Source organism: Acipenser ruthenus, chromosome 40, assembly GCF_902713425.1.
Source record: "Acipenser ruthenus chromosome 40, fAciRut3.2 maternal haplotype, whole genome shotgun sequence".
NCBI classification, from domain to species: domain Eukaryota; kingdom Metazoa; phylum Chordata; class Actinopteri; order Acipenseriformes; family Acipenseridae; genus Acipenser; species Acipenser ruthenus.
The window spans coordinates 153,293-171,050 of record NC_081228.1 but is presented as its reverse complement, the minus strand read 5'-3'; the positions used below and the strand labels follow the sequence as shown (position 1 = coordinate 171,050).

The following is a 17,758-nucleotide window of genomic DNA, read 5'->3' as shown; positions in this document are numbered from 1 at the left end:
ACATTAAAAACCTGTCTTGTGGCATTTTTATGCAGCGTTGATATCAAACAGGTGCACAGATCTGCACACCCTGACAGGGTTAAAAACTTGTGGCTAAATAATATTCTACAGAGAACGGCATCTGTTCTTAAATATGCGCGGCCCACACTACTTCAGCAGGGAATCTAATTACGATGTCAAGCCTGACATATGCGGAGCTCATCTGTTTTCATTAGCTCCTGGATTATTCAGAAGTGACCCAGTTTCCTCTTTCTTTTCTCTGTCTGCACTGCACTCTGCAGTCCCTGCCCTGGAGTGACCCTGTGCCACTGAAGCACACTCTCAGACACCTTCTCAAGTTTACAGCTTTGCATAGACGGCACGCCACGTGAGGACAACGCCTTTTAATATGTAGCCAACAAAAGAATTCCACTTCCTGGAAGACAAGGCAAGCAAACTGAGAGCTGTACTGCACTTCTAAATCATGTAGGCTGTGCTGTGAATGGGATCCTTGGTGATGTCTGTACTGCACTTCTAAATCATGTAGGCTGTGCTGTGAATGGGACCCTTGGTGATGTCTGTACTGCACTTCTAAATCATGTAGGCTGTGCTGTGAATGGGATCCTTGGTGATGTCTGTACTGCACTTCTAAATCATGTAGGCTGTGCTGTGAATGGGATCCTTGGTGATGTCTGTACTGCACTTCTAAATCATTTAGGCTGTGCTGTGAATGGGACCCTTGGTGATGTCTGTACTGCACTTCTAAATCATTTAGGCTGTGCTGTGAATGGGACCCTTGGTGATGTCGGTCCCCACTGTGTTATAATCGCAGGATAACTGCAACAATTAAAGGCATGCTACACTTGTCAGATAATACACTTGTCAGAACATAGCTATTCCTTTATTACAGTCACAAGGTAATTAAGCCTTGTTATATCAGTCCAAACACCCCGCTCGGATTAGTCAGTTCCTATTGGGTGACAAATCAGCCAAATGTCAAAGCAGCGTGATGTTCTGCTTTCTATCCTTGTGTGTGTCAGAGGCTTGCGGCAGCACTGGCTTCCTGACGTGCTTCGAGTGTGGGAGGCTGCTGCTGAAACTCCAGCGTCTCTCTGGGAATGCAGCGTCAACAAGCTCAGAGAAATCATGGAAGAACACAGCAAGCACACAGCTCAGGGGGTCACAACAGGAAACTGCACTGCCTCGTATCAGAACCTACTGAAGTGAACTCCACATACCCCAGGGTGAAAGCACAAAGTCTTTGCACTTTCATAATCTACTGCAAGCAGGCTTTTAGATTCTCTCTTCTATAGCAGAGACACACACAGACACCAACACACGGACATACACTGAGAAAGAGACGCACACACACACAGCGCCCACAGACACACACAGATACACACACACAGACAGTGCCTACAAACACACACACACACACACACACACACACAGCGCCCACAGACACACACAGATACACACACACAGACAGTGCCTACAGACACACACAGACACAGTGCCCACAGACACACACACACACACACACAGTGCCCACAGACACGCACACAGACAGCAGGGATGCACGTTATCAAAGGGCCCCACGCTGCAGTGTGTATTTCACAGTCTAATCCTCAACAGGGATAAGGTCAGGGCAGGATTTCACTATTAAGAGAGACCGGGTGACGTAGATGCAGCTGTTTAATAGCAGCTCTGACATTTGTCATGTAATCAGATTAGTCAAACAATACAGCAGATTCACGGCTGTCTCTACTGTCTACGCAGATCACCTCTTAAAACACAAAAACAGGAATCCAGTGAGCCAGCCTCTTCACAGGGGCAGTGGAACCGATTCCTCAAAACACACGAGCACACAAACCTGGACCAGGGGACACCATTGGAAATGAAGTGGAGATTTAGGACAGAGGGAAGGAGACTCTTCTTCACACAGAGAGTGCTGAGGGGATGGGATGGGTGACCTAGTCATGTTGTTGAAGGAGACTCTTCTTCACACAGAGAGTGCTGAGGGGATGGGATGGGTGACCTAGTCATGTTGCTGAAGGAGACTCTTCTTCACACAGAGAGTGCTGAGGGGATGGGATGGGTGACCTAGTCATGTTGCTGAAGGAGACCCTTCTTCACACAGAGAGTGCTGCGGGGATGGGATGGGTTCCTAGTCATGTTGCTGATGCAGAATCACTGGGATCCTTGAAGACCCGACTTGACAAAGCTCTGAGATCAATCAGCTGCTCAGAACCGGACGAGCACGGATGGGCCGAATGGCCTCGTCTTGTTTGAAAATGTTCTCATATCTTTGTAACTAGATCATGAACTACCTCTTATACAGATCAGCAACCACATAGAGGTTTTCTTTACATCCTCACAAAACGACTGACCAGCACAGCCACCTCAGCAAAATCATGGAGATGATCAATGTATCCAAATCACATTAAACAAATCAGGCGCGTTCACTTACCAAAAATCTCCCCGTTTTTGGCGTACTCCGTTACAAGGTACAGCATGTTTTTTGTCTCCATTACCTGTTAATGAGAAGAATGCGTTACTAGGAACAGGAAAATAGTACTCAAGTTAAAGGGATATTTTCAGTGAGGAGTCAAACAATCTAAAGGGAACTGCAGTGGCTTCATTTAAAAATACACGCTGCTAGCAAAAACAATTCCAGTACATCTTAGCTAATATGAATTGCAATCATTTCTTAGGGGTCAGGTTTTCCTATATGAAAAACGCACACATTATGGTCGAGGGGCAGTGGGGTTTTTAATGGTCATTTATTTGAAGGCGTTGGTGTAGAATGTCCATCGCACACTCCTTGCAGACACTTCAATGCACATCCTCAAGCCTCATATAGAAACTGAAAACACTTCAGTCACAGGAAAGCAGGGACTGGTACTCCAGTGCCAGCCAATGCATCTACCTTCTGGGAGTGCTTTTAAAATAAACACTGATCAGCCCTCCGTTAAAGTTCAGAAACAGAGAAGCTAATTACATGAGGAAACATAACAGCAAGAACTATGAGGAGATCCCCACCTCCCTCCCTCCCTCCCTCTCACACACACACACAGAGACACAGAGAGACACACACACACACACACACACACACACAGAGACACAGAGAGACACACACACACACACACACACACACACAGAGACACACACACACACACACACAGACACAGACACACACACACACACACAGACACACACACACAGACACACACACACAGACACACACACACACAGACACACACACACACAGAGACACACACACACACTGAGACACACACACCAGGGTTCTTAGTGACCTCACAGTCACTGCTCTCATATCCTGTGTGCTGGGAGCTTGTTTGTACAGTTCTATACTCTGGAGCTGAGAGAGGGCAGTGAACCAGGCTGGAAGTTGAGTCCCCGAGTCCCCACACAGCTGCTGAGCTTGTGAAAGCAGCCGCCCCTCTAGACTGCACATTCAGGGTGAGCGCAGGACTAGAGGAGACCCCATGGCTGTTCACAGCACTGGAGTTAATCCTCGAATGAGGATCAGTGAATAACCCACATCACTGGACTGAGATACATGCAAGGAGGGACTGCGATCCTATCAAGAGAAACTCTCTTTCAGATCTGAACACACTGCGATCCTTGCAAGAGAAACTCTCTTTCAGATCTGAACACACTGCGATCCTTGCAAGAGAAACTCTTTCAGATCTGAACACCATGAGAAATGCAGATTTACAAAGAGCCGGCTTCATTTAATCCCGTTTTTAATATATATATATACAGTATATATTATGAAGTTCTATCTTTCAGAGTGCTCCTGGGCTCTGGTGCTCAAATAGAGATTGTTTTCCTCTGTATCTGCCTGGCTTTGAGCTTGTCTGGAGAATCGCTTCCATGTGATCTGTCAGCAGAGCTCTTCCGTGACTCAGCGCACTCCTCTATTAATTTGAAACAGAATTCTCTGCACACCTCAGAACTTGTTCAAATATAGCAGAAGGGAAAAAACACACACACGCACGCACGCACGCACGCACGCACGCACGCACGCACGCACGCGCGCGCGCGCGCGCGCGCGCACGCACGCACGCACGCACGCACGCACGCACGCACGCACGCACGCACGCACGCACGCATGCACACACACACGCGCACACACGCACGCACGCACGCAGCACTGTAACACAGCGGCGGTGAAACGACCCAGGAAGTAAAAGCAGTAACAGGCTTCCTGAAAGGCCAGGCACAGCAAACTCTTTAACCCTGTGTAGCCGCAGAGGTTTAGGAATGAAAAATAAATAAAAACAGACGTTTCTTACAAAACTGCACACTTGAGACCTATACAGGGAACACAAGTGCCTGGCAGGGCTGGTGTGTCACAGCCTTGTGTTCGCTCCTTGAACAGAGGCCTCCTGCTTCTTCCTGTTGTTCAGCAGGTTCAAAGTGCCCGGTACTAAACTCCACTACAGACACCCCTGACTACCCAGCTGCTGTTCCAAGACCCCCCCACCACGCCTCCTCCTCCGGGGGTTGTGTGTTTGTTTTGCATTAGCGATGATGTCACGACTGCCCACTGAGAGAACATTGCATTCTACACAGGAAACCGTGAGGTCATCAACTGAACTCACTCCCCCTTGAATAACCCTGACAGGCTGCATTGAAGAAGAGGCTATTTAAAGGCCCTGGCGTTTCCATGGGAACCACCCTGCAGGTTTTCAGCTAGTTCCCTTTAGCTAGGATGTTTAAAACAAACACACAAACAAACACCCACACTGGCACACAGCGTTGAGATGTAAAGACTTTAAAAACCCGTTTCCTTACCTTCAAACACTCCCTTAATGTTTCAATCACTTTCTTAAGGTATGAAACTGGCAAGAAGCTACTCACTGGGGTGAAACGACCCAGGAAGTAAAGCAGTTACAGACTTCCTGGGAGTCAAGGCAAGCAAACTGAGCACTTTGTGTAGTACCAGATGGCCTTGATTGCTAAAATATGCTTGCTTTAAAAGCTGCACATTTCAGACCTAGGCAGCTAATGGAAGTGCAAAAGATTGCTTTTATTAATATTTTTTACCTACAGTTATTTTAATGTTCCTGTATTCAAGTCATGGGCAAAAACAGCTGCTTCCTCCTGGGCAGAGATAACTGGAGTGAAAGAGCCACCAAACAAATGAATTGGGATCTGAGCCCATTGGCTGGACGTGAACCACACAGCACCGGGTTCAAAGAGGAACGCCTCTCCATTCCCATGAAGAGGCCGCTCTGCAGCGGACAGGCGAGCGCAGGTCTGGTGCTGACGTCAGTGCAGTGCACTCACCAGCCACTAGGAGGCGGTCCATTGCGACGGTACATGCATACCTGGTAGAGCTTGATAATGTGAGGGTGATTCAGCATCTTCATGATCTGAACTTCTCGGTAGATCTTCTCTAGATTCACAGCGTCCAGTTGAGACTTGTCAATAATCTTTATTGCAACCTGGCAAAAAAGAAAAAAGAAAACTCATTGCTATGAATGGGTGCTCAGTGTTTGTATCATTGCTATGAATGGGTGCTCAGTGTTTGTATCATTGCTATGAATGGGTGCTCAGTGTTTGTATCGTTGCTATGAATGGGTGCTCAGTGTTTGTATCATTGCTATGAATGGGTGCTCAGTGTTTGTATCACTGCTATGAATGGGTGCTCAGTGTTTGTATCACTGCTATGAATGGGTGCTCAGTGTTTGTATCATTGCTATGAATGGGTGCTCAGTGTTTGTATCGTTGCTATGAATGGGTGCTCAGTGTTTGTATCATTGCTATGAATGGGTGCTCAGTGTTTGTATCATTGCTATGAATGGGTGCTCAGTGTTTGTATCATTGCTATGAATGGGTGCTCAGTGTTTGTATCATTGCTATGAATGGGTGCTCAGTGTTTGTATCATTGCTATGAATGGGTGCTCAGTGTTTGTATCGTTGCTATGAATGGGTGCTCAGTGTTTGTATCATTGCTATGAATGGGTGCTCAGTGTTTGTATCACTGCTATGAATGGGTGCTCAGTGTTTGTATCGTTGCTATGAATGGGTGCTCAGTGTTTGTATCGTTGCTATGAATGGGTGCTCAGTGTTTGTATCACTGCTATGAATGGGTGCTCAGTGTTTGTATCGTTGCTATGAATGGGTGCTCAGTGTTTGTATCGTTGCTATGAATGGGTGCTCAGTGTTTGTATCGTTGCTATGAATGGGTGCTCAGTGTTTGTATCATTGCTATGAATGGGTGCTCAGTGTTTGTATCATTGCTATGAATGGGTGCTCAGTGTTTGTATCATTGCTATGAATGGGTGCTCAGTGTTTGTATCATTGCTATGAATGGGTGGTCAGTGTTTGTATCATTGCTATGAATGGGTGGTCAGTGTTTGTATCATTGCTATGAATGGGTGCTCAGTGTTTGTATCATTGCTATGAATGGGTGCTCAGTGTTTGTATCGTTGCTATGAATGGGTGCTCAGTGTTTGTACCACTGCTGTATCGTTGCTATGCATTTCTGAGGCTATCATGTCATTCTATGGTGTTTTAAAGAATCACGAGTTTCTAACACAGTCACATGACGTTTCTACCCACAGGAGAATATTAAAGGAATGTATCCAGTCAGCATGAACAGTACAAAGCTGAAGCACAAAAGAATGCAGAGGTTTTAAAATAGAGTGGGATTTCTTTGTGGTCGGGCGTTGCACAGTTTTGGGGCGTCCCCGGCACATCTCAGTGAATCCTGCTGCTTGTGAATGCAGGGTGTGTCTGGAGAGACTCCAGTAAGGAGACAGGCACGTTACTGCAGTCTTTAAATAAGTGAAACTGCAGGGTTATTAGTTAGTACTGCAATTGAAGACTACAGTGCACACCTCATTCTTAAATACCATGTCTGGTGTATACAAGCCCCAGCAGAAAACACTGAACCTTTCCCTGCTTCACTTAGTGCCTTACAGTTCAACACCAGAGCACCCAACTTATTAAACACTGAACTCCACTTCTCCTAGCTTCACCTCAATAACACTGATGAAGACACTCGCTCAAACGCCTGTCTGCCTGACTCTGCTTCACCTCAATAACACTGATGAAGACACTCGCTCAAACGCCTGTCTGCCTGACTCTGTTTCTTCCACAGACGGTGCTAACAAACATGAAACAAAAGCTTTTTCAAAAGACAGAGAAGCGAGTGCTTCAGGAGTTTACCAACTGTAGGCCTTCCCTGTGTATAACACCAGGCCCACATCAACAATATAAACAGCTCTTAGTCAGAATGAAACTTCCCTGGGCACAGATATTTTCACACAGTCTGCAGTAAGTGAGCTCTTTAAAGAAACAGCCAGACAAAGCCAGCGTTGTGTGCTGCTATTCCAGCTCCTGCCCTCGAGGGGGAAGGTTCAGATAAACGAAGCCTGTACTGCAGAGCTGCTTTCACAGCAGGCCTCCGTCCAGTCAGTCCGGTCCTGACAGGAAGCGGACACAGAAGGAGTCGTTCTATTTCAGTGTGAGAGTTAAGAAAACGAAACACAAGGGTGACCGCTCTCCCAGTCCTGCGATTGCTGCAGAGGCTCAATCACAAACCCAAGCCTGCTGCAGGAACACCAGGCTCCAGCTGTCATGCTCTGTACTGCGAGGGACTCTTCAAACCCCTGGGGACGAAATCCCTGCACAGAGACACAGAGCAGACAGTCGGACGTCTGTCACACTGCACACACGCTCTCCACCCATCTGAACAACTGCTCATCCACTCGTTCAGTCTGTCACACTGCACACACGCTCTCCATGCATCTGAACAACTGCTTATCCATTCGCTCAGTCTGTCACACTGCACACGCGCTCTCCACCCATCTGAACAACTGCTTATCCATTCGTTCAGTCTGTCACACTGCACACACGCTCTCCACGCATCTGAACAACTGCTTATCCATTCGTTCAGTCTGTCACACTGCACACACGCTCTCCACGCATCTGAACAACTGCTTATCCATTCGTTCAGTCTGTCACACTGCACACACGCTCTCCACGCATCTGAACAACTGCTTATCCATTCGTTCAGTCTGTCACACTGCACACACGCTCTCCATCCATCTGAACAACTGCTCATCCATTCATTCCAGTATTACATGTTTTTGAGGTATCAGATTCTGGGGGTGGGGGGTGTGTCTGTCAGTAGATCCGTCCATCTGAAGCCTCCTTTATCAAACCCCAGTTCAGCATGTCATTGGTGATAGTTCCTCTCTTCTGAAACGTTCTGCACACAGAACGCTCAAGCAGTTAACTGAGATAATGGGTTATTAGAGGTTTGAAAGGGTTTCACAATGCACAGGTTTGGCTTCCTCACAGAACAAGCCTGAGGCTGAAAGTGACGAGTGGGGCGATTCAGGAAACGTTTGCACTGTTTTTAAATAGCACAGCGTTGACAAGTGAACAATTGTGTAAACCTCTTCTTTTTAAATACACACAGCTTTCCACACATGACAGCAACAAGGTGGAATGGTTCGTGCCTGACTCTCCCCAATGCGTTGCTCTGTAAAGGATACAGGTGTTGCATTAACCAAACGCAAGGACACGGGATCTGTGACGTGCCACTGCAGCACTGCAAGTGTTTGCATGCTCCTGGTCTCCTAGGAAAACGTAGCCTTCTCGTGATACTAATCAGACACTTGAAACAGAGCTTGTGATCCCAACATCGCGCTATGAATCAGCTGGAAAACACAGGTATGCCTCTCCCCATGCTAAAGTGAAATGAAACCCTCTTCAGCTGTAAAGACAGCAGAGTGTCGCTCTTCTGTACAGACTGCAGCAGCTGCTGCACTGTAGACAGCATGCAGGCACTGGTTTCCTTTGCATCGTTGTGATCCACTCTGTTACATCAGCGAGTACCAACACGCTCCTCTGTACTGTCACTGCAAGCAGCGTGTGATCCAGTATCGCAACATGTGTCCCGAATTTAAACGAGCGGCAGATTGGGTTTTTTGCTTATTTAAATGATAAACTACTTATAATAAATAAAAAGGGCTTTATTTGAAAGAAAGGTTCGATTTTGAAGGCAAGCGCTCATTTGAAATGTTACATTAATACACAACACCTGGCTGGTCATATTTTGACCGCTTATGAATGGACTTCACTTGAAATATGATTCACTTTATTTCTCGTTTACTGCTGGGGTTCCCCGTTTTGTGCAAACCCCAAAATACAGGCGTTTCAACCCAACCCGTTTATGCCAAATACACTAAAGCACAAAATGACTATTTTAATGAATTGATTTAGTTATTTTAAATAAGGAGTTGTGGTTCTGAATCCTGGTGTAACAAATTAAATTGCACAGCGACCTGGCGCTCTAGTTCCCCTAATTGAAGTGAATGGGAGACGGTGCGGGTCCTGCTACGAGTGAACGTACGGGTGCGGGTAAAACAGCCGCCAGTCACACTTTCACGAGCTGCACGGCAAATGAACATTTCAATCCACGCAAAGACAAGCTCGGCGTCCCTTCACTGACTGCGGTTATGTGTTGGCACGCTAATAATACTTGACGTCATATAAAAGTACCCAATAACATGCTATTCTGGGGAGAAAAAAAGGATTCTTGTCAAATGACTTAGTCTTAAATAGAATCGTCATATTCGGTTTCGATATTACAGATGATCTAATTCCGTAGCTATGAACGCGATATAAAACGCACACACATGTACCCTCTTTCAAAAGGGAAAACGAGCCGTTAACGCATTTCAGACACTGAACAGCGCATAGCAACAAAAACGCTTTATTAATAATAATAATAATAATAATAATAATAATAATAATAATAATAATAATAATAATAATAATAATAATAATAATACAAACATTTTCCAAATAAGTGAATGAACGCCATGTAACCCGTGTTCGTGTATTGGCAACGCCACAGTAAGCCGCAGCTAACACACATCTGCTAATAAACAGCATCTCTGCTTTCAAACCGATGCGTTGTCCCTCAAGTCACCTTATAGCTCCGGGTGTTTTTCTTTGAAATCATACAGAATGACTCCCTAACAGTATGTATTGATGCCGCGCTGTACCACATCTATAGAAACGGGTCTCAAACCAAACGTCATTCAAGAAACCTGCTTTTTAAAATGTGCAAAAATAAATTAAACACAGTGGAATAGATTCATAAAACTTCATGAAACCCGACACAAAACAGCGACCCGTTTAACTGCAGCGCATTCCCACTCCCGAGAGGTTTAACCCACGCCGCGGTGAAGCGCGCCCCGCGTCGTGGGTATTTGAGGATGAACAATGGGCAGAACAACAGCAAGAAAACTTCACAAATATGAGACGACACCCCGTCTGAATTCAACCAAGACGGCGCCGTGTGACTCTAATGTTTCATTTCGTAGAGGCACAAAATATAATGTTCACAACAAGTCTGCTCACACCCGTGTCTCGACACTTCGGTAATATAACACTGTAACACGACGAGAAGAAGTTATAAACCTGCACGTAACTTCTCAAAGCAGCTCTCGCGTGTCATATTTAATTAATATTTACTAGTTGAATTTATTAAGCTGGTGAAGACAGCCCGCTGGGGTTAATCTGGGGTCTGATTCCCATACACCGTCAGAGCCGCTCTGCACGCCAGGGTGTCCGAGTCGAAATGTTTTGCAGATTTCAGTGCCGGCATGTCGTCTTGACTTTACAGTGTCTGTACCAGCAGTTTTCACTAATTGTAATAAAGATGACGTACTTTTAAACAGGGGAATGCATCCGCGTTCAATTATTTATCCGCAAAGTCTTCGGTTACATACAAACGTGCAAGGTGAATTACTGTAAATAAAACGATGGCCAGGTAACACGGATATGTGGCTATTCTTTTTAAAATCCGGCATTAGGACTCCAGTATTGCGATTATATAACGTTAACGTTACATAAGCATTGCCATAACACCACCACACAGTATGCACACATGAACAGTTGAACAAGCCACGCATACCTACACTAAAGCCAGCCGTGCATTCACACTGCAACGCGACAGGTAAGCAGTGAAGCGAGTACGCTTCGTTATAATATAGAGTGCAGGCTGATCGCTGAGTGTTGAACTCGCGTCCCCACTACAGAAACTCCCGACTCGAGGAGTCGAGCCCCGCTCCCTGCAGCGCCCGTGCATTTCCACGCCGCGTTGTTTACCGTGGGCGCATTCCTGCGTTCTTAGGTAGGACACGCATATTTAAGCGCACGGACTCGGCGGAGTTTGCACAGAACAAGCGTCGGTTACTTGCGTCGGTTACTTGCCTCGGTCTTGGTGATACGGTGCCGCGCCAGCTTCACAACAGCGAAATTGCCTTTTCCTAAGGTGCGCTCGATGTCATAGAAACCCACCCGAACCGGACCTCGTCTCTGTTGACAATCCGCCATGACCATGCTGGTGAAACCGAGACACCAAGAAAAATCTAATATTTATACACTATAAAAAAAAAAAAACAAGAAGATCCATTTTTTTTTTTTTTTTTTTTTTTTTCAAAGCTTGGTCCTTATTTGCAAGCAGTTTACAAAGCAAGGCATTCTTAATAACACCGAGGGCTGGTGGGCTGAGCACAGCACCCTGACACGACTCGCTGTTATTCAAACACACACAGGACCGGACCGGACCGGACTGCTACGGAGCTCGCAGGAGGCATCGTGTTCCTTTGGTTGACGTCCATTGACGTCAGAGCCGCTGGGGGTATATGTACAGTGGGCGGGGTTATGAAGCCGAGCCTAACTTCACTGCCAAACTGTCTCCAAGGCAACCAGATCCACCTCTTACGTCAAAGCCCGGCCGCTGCTATTCTAAAAGCTGTCAATCTGTTTGCACACTGAAAACAAGCCTGTGCGTTCGACCTCAGCCGCTGGGAGACGTGTGATAACGTTTCTGTGGAGGGGGGCAGGGCAGGTGAGTATGCATTTGTAAGCCGTTTTAACTTCGTACAGCTACGTGCCAGCTCAGTTATACGAATCTGTCTGCCACCAAGCTAAGCTGTGTGTGCTGCCGCTGCTCAGCCCCTTCAAACCTATATAGACTGGACATTAAAAATGCAAAACAGGTTTTATATTACATGACAAATCACATCCTCCTTCATTTATTACAGCTGTAGTGATCCTGAATGGCATTTTACACTAAGAAAATAGACAGCAGACGCTGTTGCCTTGCCAGTTTGTTTATTGCACTGCACCTTTGCAATATCATTACAAATGAATACAAAGCTTTCACATGGTGTCATAATTGTGCGGACACGCATTCTCTCATATAATATTACATTCAAGTTAAACTAGGAGTAGGTTACGCAGCTTAGACTGGCGCTCAGTTTGCTTGCTACGTGCTTGAGTGTGGTAATTGGGCAGGTTTATTACAGCTTGGGGCAGGAAGCCAAACGGACAATTAAAAGAAACCCCCAGTTTCGTCCTTGATTGTAAACATTCTTCTAAGAGTCAAGGATACGATCGTGATCCGTGATCCGCAGCTCAACACTGCCCTCTAGTGTGCGTGTCGTGTATTGCAGTGTCACAGGACAGCTCTCTGCTCGCAGTGGAACATGCATGTTTCATTAAGCTAGAGCAGCGAGTCTAAAATAACGTCATACATTTTCAATGGTTTTTTAATTCAATTTTTTAGTTTTTACAGCTTTTACAAAAGATAGGTCTATAGGTCGTGCTTTATTTATTATTATTATCTTTGATCGATTTTAACCTGTTAAGCCTTGTTTATTTTGAGAGGTGAATGTTATTAAGTTGAATTCATAGTGATGTTAAGTCAGTACCAGGCTCTGTGTGTTTCTTATTGTTAGCGGGAGCACTGTTTTACACTCGATCATTTGTAATGTATTTTATTGGAACAGTGTGATTATCCAAACGAGCCTCCCATTCCAGCTGCACATGCAATGTTCTTGTTTTACACAAACCCCCCGTTTCGATAATGTTTGCTCTCTTTGTGAATGGCGCCAGGGTCTGTTTCTTCACTATTCATACTTGTTCTCATCAGATAGTTCTTCTCTGCTCAGTCTAACCGGCTGCCATCCTGCTCGCTTGCTTCCACTACAGTTTTTTTTATTCTTCCTGGTTCCTCAGAAATCATGTGATATTTCGACCTTTCAACTCGGCTTCACAGATTCGCAGCCACAGACCAACGCTTGAAATAAAACCTCCTAATGTTTGAACCTCCTAATGTTATGTTTAAATGGCATTTGCAGAGTTGACATCATTAACTGTAGCAAACCCAATCACTCCCCTCATGTCTTTTTAAACCCGTGGGATTACTTTGGCAGGAGTGAGAAAGCCGGGGAAGATCTGCTTTTGGAATCCTGTGTTGCTGAAGTTCAGTGCTTTGCTTTGCAATCCCTTTCACTGCTTTCCTTTGTATGGTACACGTGTGGTACTGCACTCTGACGTTCCTGACACTGTTCATTTATAATGCCCTGACATTAATACAGCAACTACAGTGCAGAATAACATCACTCTGAGAGACGATGAGCCCCCGAGCCAATGAAAGACAACATGACAGGGTCTATGGAAATGCATGACAGGCTCTCCTGGAGACAGGCTCTGTGGAAATGCATGACAGGCTCTCCTGGAGACAGGCTCTGTGGAAATGCATGACAGGCTCTCCTGGAGACAGGCTCTATTGAAATGCATGACAGGCTCTGTGGAAATGCATGACAGGTTCTCCTGGAGACAGGCTCTATGGAAATGCATGACAGACTCTGTGGAAATGCATGACAGGCTCTATGGAAATGCATGACAGGCTCTGTGGAAATGCATGACAGGCTCTGTGGAAATGCATGGCAGGGTCTATGGAAATGCATGACAGGCTCTGTGGAAATGCATGACAGGCTCTATGGAAATGCATGACAGGCTCTATGGAAATGCATGACAGGCTCTGTGGAAATGCATGACAGGCTCTGTGGAAGTGCATGACAGGCTCTGTGGAAATGCATGACAGGCTCTGTGGAAATGCATGGCAGGCTCTATGGAAATGCTTACGATATGTTTTATAAAGCCAGTTTTTATATGCAGCATTAAATGTGAGTTGTGTGTTTTTTTTCTGTACAGTTTTATTAGCTTCATGGTGGCATATTATTTCTAACAGCAAACGCATGCCCATTTCACAAAGACAGCAAGCGCACTAGCGGCGTGAGCCCTCTCACGTTCTCCCCCAGTCTCTCTCTCTCTCTCTCTCTCTCTCTCTCTCTCTCTCTCTCTCTCTCTCTCTCTCTCTCTCTCTCTCCCTCTCTCTCTCTCTCTCTCTCTCTCTCTCTCTCTCTCTCTCTCTCTCTCTCTCAGTAGCCATAGATGTCGTTGTCGACCCAGCCGGACTCCTTTCTGCCGCTGCTGCTCGTCTCGTAAATGTCGTTGTTGACGAAGCCGCTCTCGCCGCGCTCCGAGTTGCTGGCGCTCATGTTGTCGTAGTCACCTGACAGGTCGTGCCCCGAGGAGGCTCGGAATGAAGTGTTCTTGATGTCGGGTCTCGTCCCCTCGAGGTCCGCAGGGCGCTGCTTCTGGATCACGCTGTAAACCTCCAGGCTGGGGCTGCTGCATCTGTTCGGAGACATCCAGAAATGGGGCTCCTTCTTACTGGTCTCAGTCCTCTCCTTCCTCCTGGAGAGAGTGCCATACGGGACAAGAAGAAATAAACAGAGTTTCTGTGTCCTGCTGACTCACTGGGACACGCTTTCATAAAACTAACGTCAGGATAAATACGCTGGCACCTTCTTATATGCATCTTAGGAACACAAGAAGCGTTTCCACGTGCTGTAAATCATTTGAATATACTCTGTCACTGACATACTGGTTATTATTTGAAAAGACTTACCTTCTTGCAAAAAGCTTGAAGCAAAACACGCCTGTTGTGACCACGAGCAGTAATAGCAGTGGGATGGTAGGTATGATGATGTAAGCGATATTTAAGACATTGCCTGCAGGGGACAAGAAGCCATTAGAATGACAGGTCACTAAAACACGTGAATGTGATGCATTAAAGAGGAGGTAAAGTCGTGTGTTTCTTGGAAACACTGCAGGGGGGTCTGGAACACAAAAGAGCAAATCCATTTGAAACTCATTGAAACAACTTCAAATAAAGCCGACCTTTCGAGTCAGTGACCAGCACGCTGTCTTTACCCCCCTCCACGGTGACAGCCGGGTGCTTTGGTCCTAGAGATACTGCCGGGGCGTCTGAAAGGGAAAAAATGATTTTGTTGTTTCTGAGGACACTGTGTAGAGCTAACAAAATAATAATGAAAGCACGTGTTGAAATTGAAGTTCTGCTCACCTGTGTGCGCAGAGGACCCAGCTGATGTAGAGGAGGCGGCTTTTTCTGAAAGGAGAAGAATTCAAATGCTTCTGCTGATTATTTGGTGGTGATTTTATATGGAGTGTCACTGATAAACTGGGGGACTGCTCCTGAAGTCACATCAGTGCAGATCAGTGCTTGGACGTATGCAAACAGAGGAGGGTTCAGATCCGCTCCCAGTAAAGATCTGCAGCACACTGCTGTAACTGCTTCAGACCAGCAGGGGGCAGTGCTAGCTGTGTTTAGAACGGGCTGCAGCGGCATGCCAGGATACAGTCGTGTGAGGGAGTCGGGAAACAGCAGCGACTCGGGGGTCTGAAAAAGGAACCGTCTCACTTACAAATGCAATCAGAGGCCAGTTACTCCGCAGCGCTGGTCTTACCTTGAGAGTACTTGCAGATGAAATTGTTTCTGGTGTCACAGTTGTCATCGTTCCACTGGAACATGTAGAGGCCTCCGATCCCTGGGGGGGCCGACGGCTGGTGATACATCACCACACACACTTCATTACCACAGGACGGTTCATCCCAGTGCCACTTCCTGCAATTACACACAGCACAGCAGAATCACTCACCCTAACACACGCGGACACAATCCCTCAGAGTCCGACCCCTAAAAAACTGGTTTCAGGAGACGCATGGCACACCAGGGGAGACTCGGGGTTTGATACAGGTTTCAAGCTTTAGTGATGTCACTGGACTGGAGCTTACCTGAACGTGGCTTTGCTGCCGTCCAGCCAGTGGTATTTCCCGGGGCAGTCGGCGGTGGAGTCCTGGTAGCCCTGCTTCCTTCGCAAGCCAATCCAGAAGTCCCCGTCGGAGGCTCTTAGTTCCTGGATGAAATTCTCGACGAGTTTCTGTTCGTTCTCAGACTCGATGCTCAGCAGCTCTCCCCCATCGCTCCGGCACGCTCCGCTCGCCTCCTCGAAGTTCAGCTTCCGAGACGCGTCCTGGAAATAGGCGATTTTATAGCAGGGCCTCTCGGTGCCCCTCCGACAAACCCTCTGTCCTGCAGAGAGAGGCAGAGATGAAGGAGCTGCACCGAGAGAGATCTACAAAAGAGCCCAAACAATATACAACAAACACGGACCTTGAGGTTTCCACTGTGTGAATCCATTGCAATTGCATTCGGGGGGGGGGGGACAAAGGATGTTCATTCAAAACATGATGACTCACATAATCGTACATACCTCGAGGCTCATAAAAATCCTCTGCTTTATTGCCAGCATGAAGAAAACAAGAACAGACACATTAGCAATTAAGAACTGAGGTCCGTTTTGAATCCGTCCCAGAAAACAGTTTGCATTATGAGATTACACTGAAAAACACATTCATCTTAAACGATATCACATGCACCCAGACACAAGCCTCACTGTGTCCTCGCTCTCTCTCTCTCTCTCTCTCTCTCTCTCTCTCTCTCTCTCTCTCTCTCTTAAAATTAGTCTGAACATAACATAATTGCTCAGTAAATTCCATAAATGATTACGCTTCTCCTGCATTTCTGCAGAATTTAAACGCGCGTAATTGTAGAACGAATTGGGTGCGGTGAGCGCATAGCTTTTTGAATTTTACACACTGCTGTAAAAAAAACAAACAAAAAGAAACTTACACAGGACCACTCCCGTAGTTCTATAAACTTACCACTAAAGAGCTTGGATCCAGTGCAAGGATGTAACCAAATAGAAAAGATCGCTCCAAGAAGTATCACGAGATCCATTTCTTCATAGTTTCACTTGTGCCAAAAGCAACTTCAGCAAAAGTCGAATAAAAGCAGTTTCTATTCCTCGTATTTGCATATCCCAGAGTCAAAAATAATAATAATAAACGTATTGGAGCAGGAATTAAAGCGAGGAGAGCGTGCGTTCTGAAATGCCCGGAGCGAGACTGTCCAGTCTGGCAGGGTGAAGCGCTCCACTGGTAGAATGCCTTTCTGTTATTAAGACAGCCCCTTTATGCTCGAATCAATACGGCAATTAGCAGAGTGACAACGTAAAGCAATTCCAACCCAGGGTAAAATATGCATCCTCCTGAGGTAACGCAGACTGTCCTGCGGCATGTAATCCAGATTCACACTGACGATAGACTAGAGACCGCCTTCCAAGTCGATTATACAGAAACACAGCTTTTCAAAAAGACGCCGCGGTTCCAGCTTCCATCCAATTGCTGGATAACACGATTGTAGCTGCTGTAGTAACGCTGTGTGCGATGCATGAATACAATGTATGATCTGCGCGCTTCGGGAAACGTTCCCCGTTAGGACAGCGGTAGGACCGGCCTTTTCTTTCGCTCGTTTTGGTAATTCTGTCCGTTTCCTCTGAATTCCCCTTTCCGCGTTTGAATTAAACAGGGAACTTCCACACGCACAGAGCTGAAAGAGGACGCCTCTTTCTGCGGGTCGTGCTTACAGATAACTTGCAGTATAAACTCTGTTAGCTTTTTATTACGTTATGTTATTACCTTTCTGCTTAAAATACAACGC

General features: G+C 46.3%; 2 protein-coding genes across 8 annotated transcripts in view; both read right to left on the bottom strand.

Annotated features, from left to right (window-relative positions):
* LOC117966527 (serine/threonine-protein kinase SIK2-like) overlaps positions 1-11,767 on the bottom strand; it is a 33,157-nt gene extending 21,390 nt beyond the window's left edge. For 2 of the 3 annotated variants that reach the window (XR_009311241.1, XM_059009935.1), the window contains exons 1-3: positions 11,251-11,767; positions 5,340-5,456; positions 2,450-2,513 (exon numbers count right to left, since the gene is read on the bottom strand). Coding sequence is in view for 2 of the 3 variants with exons in the window: in XM_059009935.1 (XP_058865918.1) it covers positions 2,450-2,513; positions 5,340-5,456; positions 11,251-11,379 (310 nt within the window). In the remaining variant the exon portion in view is untranslated. The remainder of the gene's footprint in view (positions 1-2,449; positions 2,514-5,339; positions 5,457-11,250) is intronic. The other variant, XM_059009936.1, reaches the window with a different exon arrangement.
* Positions 11,768-11,876: 109 nt separating this feature from the next.
* Positions 11,877-17,385, bottom strand: LOC117397164 (layilin-like). 5 transcript variants are annotated; one of them, XM_059009939.1, is made up of 8 exons: positions 16,921-17,385; positions 16,470-16,493; positions 15,991-16,288; positions 15,663-15,820; positions 15,260-15,304; positions 15,076-15,162; positions 14,804-14,906; positions 11,877-14,586 (listed from the first exon to the last, which is right to left on the bottom strand). In XM_059009939.1, exons 1-8 carry the CDS (start codon positions 16,994-16,996, stop codon positions 14,271-14,273), a joined length of 1,107 nt encoding a protein of 368 aa, XP_058865922.1. In that variant the 5' UTR covers positions 16,997-17,385; the 3' UTR covers positions 11,877-14,270. The 5 variants fall into 5 exon arrangements, with proteins under 5 accessions (XP_058865922.1, XP_058865924.1, XP_058865920.1 ...); XM_059009937.1 differs by having other exon boundaries at positions 11,880-14,589; positions 16,921-17,372; XM_059009938.1 differs by having other exon boundaries at positions 11,880-14,589; positions 16,470-16,490; positions 16,921-17,371.
* Positions 17,386-17,758: the final 373 nt, after the last annotated feature.